General features: G+C 37.5%; 1 protein-coding gene across 1 annotated transcript in view; it reads left to right on the top strand.

Moving 5' to 3' along the window:
• Nucleotides 1-3,925: 3,925 nt before the first annotated feature.
• Nucleotides 3,926-5,244, top strand: part of LOC106874849 (H(+)/Cl(-) exchange transporter 6) — a 65,542-nt gene continuing 64,223 nt past the window's right edge. The window contains exon 1 of the mRNA XM_052976906.1: nt 3,926-4,007. Within this exon, the coding sequence (XP_052832866.1) occupies nt 3,939-4,007 (69 nt within the window). The 5' untranslated portion in view covers nt 3,926-3,938. The remainder of the gene's footprint in view (nt 4,008-5,244) is intronic.

Here is a 5,244-nt window from a genome sequence, read left to right as displayed (position 1 = left end):
AATGGATGTCCTTTATAGAATGTTCTGGGTGCTTTTCTAATGTACCCAGTACTGGATGCCCTTCCTAATGTACTGGGTACCTTCCTAATGTACCCAGTAATGGATGTCCTTTATAGAATGTTCTGGGTGCTTTTCTAATGTACCCAGTACTGGATGCCCTTCCTAATGTACTGGGTACCTTCCTAATGTACCCAGTACTGGATGCCCTTTATAGAATGTTCTGGGTGCTTTTCTCATGCCACTGGCACTGATGAGGTTGCCATGTGGCTTGCATGACTATAAACCCGGCAAATTTATGCCAGGAGTTGAGTGAAAAGGGGTAAAATGTGAGAGAAAAGGGTTAGAGCAAAACAGGTTTCTCGTAGAGGGCTCACATGGTTACTCACATTTTAGAAGAGAAGATGGTTGGGTGATCAGGTGGGAGGGTTGTAAAAACTGTGGTAACGAGGTATCGGGGAATTTTCGAGGTACGAAGCGGGTAGGAATGGGTGGGATAGAAGAACCTGGAGTGAGTGCAGGGGCCAGAATAGTAATGAGGAGATGGAGAAGACAGAGATGGTATGGTGTTGGGGCAGTTGTTGGAATGGATGGGAAAGAAAGAGAGAGAGAAAGGCAAGTGTAGTGTAAGAGGAGGGTGAGGTGGGCAGTGGGGGATGAGGTGGAGGAAAGAATTTGGTCACTCAGTGGGGTTGGGCAGAGAGAACAATATGAATGGATGAAAGATTGATCACAAGTAAAATGTTCTGCATTGTAAGCAAAATGAATGGTACCAAAGAAGGACTGCTGTTAGGGAGGTGATGGGTGGTGGTGGGTGTTTTGAGGAGGAAGGAAATTGGGCAAAAGGCCCTGTTGTGCATTTGGGTTAAGATCCCTTTTGGTCATGAACGACCATCGGATTGCATGTAGAAAGTTTTTCGCCAAGGCAGAAGTCTGAGCAAGGTTGTTTATGGAAGATCAACAGTCACCCATGCATGCCAGTCTCCCCTCTCTGTGCCACCAATGTTATCCAAGGGAAAGGCAAAGGGGCCGATACATCTTGGCACCAATGATGTCGCAACTCATTTCTACAGCTGAGTGAACTGGAGCAACATGAAATAAAGTGTCTTGCTCAAGAACACAACACAGAGTCCGGTCCAGGAATTGAACTCACAACCTCATGATTGTAAGCCCAACACTCTAACCACTGAGTCATGCACCTTCACACACACATACACAGCTCAATCTGAGTCAATTTTAGTGAGGTGGGGGTGAAGACCCATTAAGGTTATGCTTGTCTGTGGAGTACTCAGCCAATTACATTTTACTTTCACGAGCTGGGTGTTTTGTTGATTGGGACAAATGGAACCCTTGTCGTAAACAATTAGGTGCCACCTTTAAACTGATTCTTTCATACACACATTGCACACCCAAAGGAGTATGTTCACTTCATCTCTACCCAGTCTTCTCAAGCCCTCAGTATTCCAGGCCCATTTCTCTCTACCATGTAGCATTGCAGTTCCAATACAAGCATAGCATTGTACAATCTGCTCAACACTCTATGGGTAAAGGCCTTTCCTGCCAACAGAGATAGTAGCTCCCTGAACTTTTTGCTGCTAGTTTTCGCTCTCTCTGCTATAATTTCAGAACAACCATTTCACTTTCTAATTACATCTCACTAACAAGAGCTGTCAACTACTTCTAATGAGCCACCACACACACACACACACACACACACACACACACACACATATATGGAAATAAAGGTTTTTTTTTTATACAACTCACACATTAAAAAAATGCACATATCTGAGTCTGTTGTGAGTCGACCAACACATTGAAATGTAACTCACTTTTGGGAAAATTCTCACCTGATGAAATTCCTAATTTACCAGTTTCATTATGAAAATTTAAATTAAATTTATTTATTTTAATTTCTGTAATTGAACTAATTGGATATGGAAATTGGTGTAGGACAAGAATTTCATTACATGGATTCTAATATCTTTGAATAAACTGATGACTGCTTGTCACTTTCTCCCTTTTCTCATTCACACACACACACACACACACACACACATATATATATATATACACACACACTCATACACTTATATATATATATGTACACATCGCAGGCGTGGATGTGAGGTAAGAAGTTTACTTCCTAACCACATGGTTCTGGGTTCAGTCCCACTGTGTGATACCTTAGGCAAGTGTCTTCTACTATAGCCTCAGGCCAGCCAAAGCCTTGTGAGTGAATCTGGTGGACGGAAACCGAACGAAGCCCATCATATGCATGTATATATCTATGTGTGTCTTTGTCCCTATACTACTGCTTGACAACTAGTGTATACACACATACACACACACACACACACACACATATATATATATACATACATACACACGTATATATGTACAGATCACAGGCATGACACATATATATGTTATGATGATGGCATTTTACAGGTAAACTGTACAAACAGATAAACTATATACAGAGGTGAACTATTTTAAATAATCTCACACAAAGAAGAATATAGAAAATACTGAGAAATTTACAATGAAATATATAATTTACATATACATATATACATACATATATATATATATATATATATATATATATATATATATATATATATATATGTGTGTGTGTGTATATGTATATACATAAATGTATATATATATATATATATATGGGGAGAGAGAGAGAGAGATGGCTACATTAAATATTTATCAATGTGACAAGAGTCCAAATGTTGCATGGTTAAATAAATGATGATGATGATGATGTTCAGCATCATCATCATCATCACCACCATTATCACCACTGCCACCACCATCACCACTGCCACCACCAATACCATCTGACCATCCTCAACTTTATCAATACTACAATGTCAACATCCCTGCTACCACCACCACCACCACCACCACCATCATCGCTACCATGAGCCATGTGGCTGTTTAATCTGCTGAGTGCAGCAGTCAAATCTCCCTCAAGTCATAAAAAACTACACATTGGTTTCTAGGAAAAATATAGGATGGTCACAACTGGATTGGCTTTAATCATAAACATATTTGATGAGGCTTGTTTCTATAATTAAACAACAGCAGTTTTGCTTCTCCTCCCCCAGTTTCTCCTGTTAAACTTTGATACCAATGGATTTGATAAGATTCTCTGACGATGTTGACTTTTGTCTCTCTGAGTGTGTATGTGTGTACTGTAGATTAATGTGTGTGTTTATGTCAGTATATGTGTGTGCCTGCATATATCTATGTGTATATAGTGTGTTCTTGTATACTGTAGATAATGTGTGTATGACTACATGTGTGCGTGTGTGTGAGTATATACACGTGTGTGTGTGTTAATGTATATCCATATATGTTGTGTGTGTGTTTATGCCAGCCTTTGCATTTGTATGTGTGTATATATATATATATATATATATATATATATATATATATATATATATATATATATATATATATATATATATATATATATATCTGAGTATATACTGTGTGTGTGTGTATGTGAATGTTGCCAAGTCAGCTCTCATCAAAGACATTCCATTAGTGACGACTCTGCCTGATCAAAAATATCTACACCTACATTGTCTAGACACACACACACACACACACACATATATATATACATACACATACATACATATATGTAGTATGCGTGTGTGTATATAAACATACATATATGCATGTACATATATGTATGTATATATACACACACACACACACACATATATATGTATGTGTCTATGTATATATACACACATACACACACAGATACATACATATATGAGACATAAGAGAACGACATTTAAAGAAGATTTGGCTGCTATCTCAGGAAAAGTTAACAACAATGTAGAAGTGATCTCGTTATCTTTCACTGTGTGTGTGTGTGTGTCAAGGTGTACATTTACAGTTCAGACATCAAAATGTCTCTCACGAGCCAAGACAATGAAGAATCGATGGGAATATACGATTACAGTATTAACTGTGACATGGTGAGTAGTTACACAAATATATGTATATACATACATACGTACACATACATATATACATAAAAACACTTGTATATATATATACATACACATGCATATATATGTATACACACACATACTCCTATTTTTATATGATTGTTTGGCATATCCATGTGTCTGAATATGTGTGTGTGTGTATCTGTATGTTTGTGTATATGCGTGTGGATATATGTGTGTGTATGTATGTGTATATATGTGTGTATATATATATATATATATATATATATGCGTGTGTGTGTGTGTGAGCATGCATGTGTGTATATATATGTGTGTGTGTGCGTGAGTGACTGTATGTATTTATTCTTGTGTGTGCATGTAAATGTGTGTGCGTGTGTATGCGTATGTGTGTGTATCTATGAATATATTTTTTGTATATAAAAATGTGTTTAATATGTGTTTATTGAGAAACACAGCATTGACAGGACACTCACTCTCCATATATATGGGCATAAGAACATATACGCAAACACACTCATCCACACATAGAGGTGTATATACTCATAGATGTAGAATATATTTATTTCTGATAAAAATATGTTTGACAGTTACCTTAGCTTCTCCGGTCTCCATCTTTCTCAGATGGTGTGTGTAAATATATATATGTATATATATATACATACACACTCTCATTCATACATACATACATACATACATACAGGTATAGGCTATGTGATGTTTTTGTGAAAGATATTACACATGTGATTAGCAGCTGTCCTAAAATGTCGTCGTGGTACTACCTCCCTATGCAGCACAATGTTGTTGTTAGAACAATTTACAATTCCATCCGCAAAAAAGACTGTCCTGAAATAAACTTAGAATATCCCTTTGTTATGGAATACGTTCATAAACACCAACTCAAGGAGTACTGGTGGAATATTCAAAACGTTTGTCGAATGTAAGCATAACAGGCCAGATATTGTTGTTTGGGACAGAGGGGCAAAGGTTAGCTGCCCTGCAGATATAAATCAAAGAAAATGAGGGTATCTATAGACCTCCAGCTTCTATATCCAGACAATGAATTCATATTCCTACCAATAATAATTGGAGCATTATAATTACTGAAGGTAATGAGCTGGCAGAATCGTTAGCACGCCGGGCGAAATGCTTGGCGCTATTTCGTCTGTTTTCATGTTCTAAGTTCAAATTCTGCCGAGGTCGACTTCGCCTTTTATCCTTTTGGGGGCCAATAAATTAAGCACCA

This window comes from Octopus bimaculoides, chromosome 26 (genome assembly GCF_001194135.2).
Source record: "Octopus bimaculoides isolate UCB-OBI-ISO-001 chromosome 26, ASM119413v2, whole genome shotgun sequence".
Lineage (NCBI taxonomy): Eukaryota > Metazoa > Mollusca > Cephalopoda > Octopoda > Octopodidae > Octopus > Octopus bimaculoides.
This window is presented reverse-complemented; position numbering and strand designations above follow the sequence as displayed.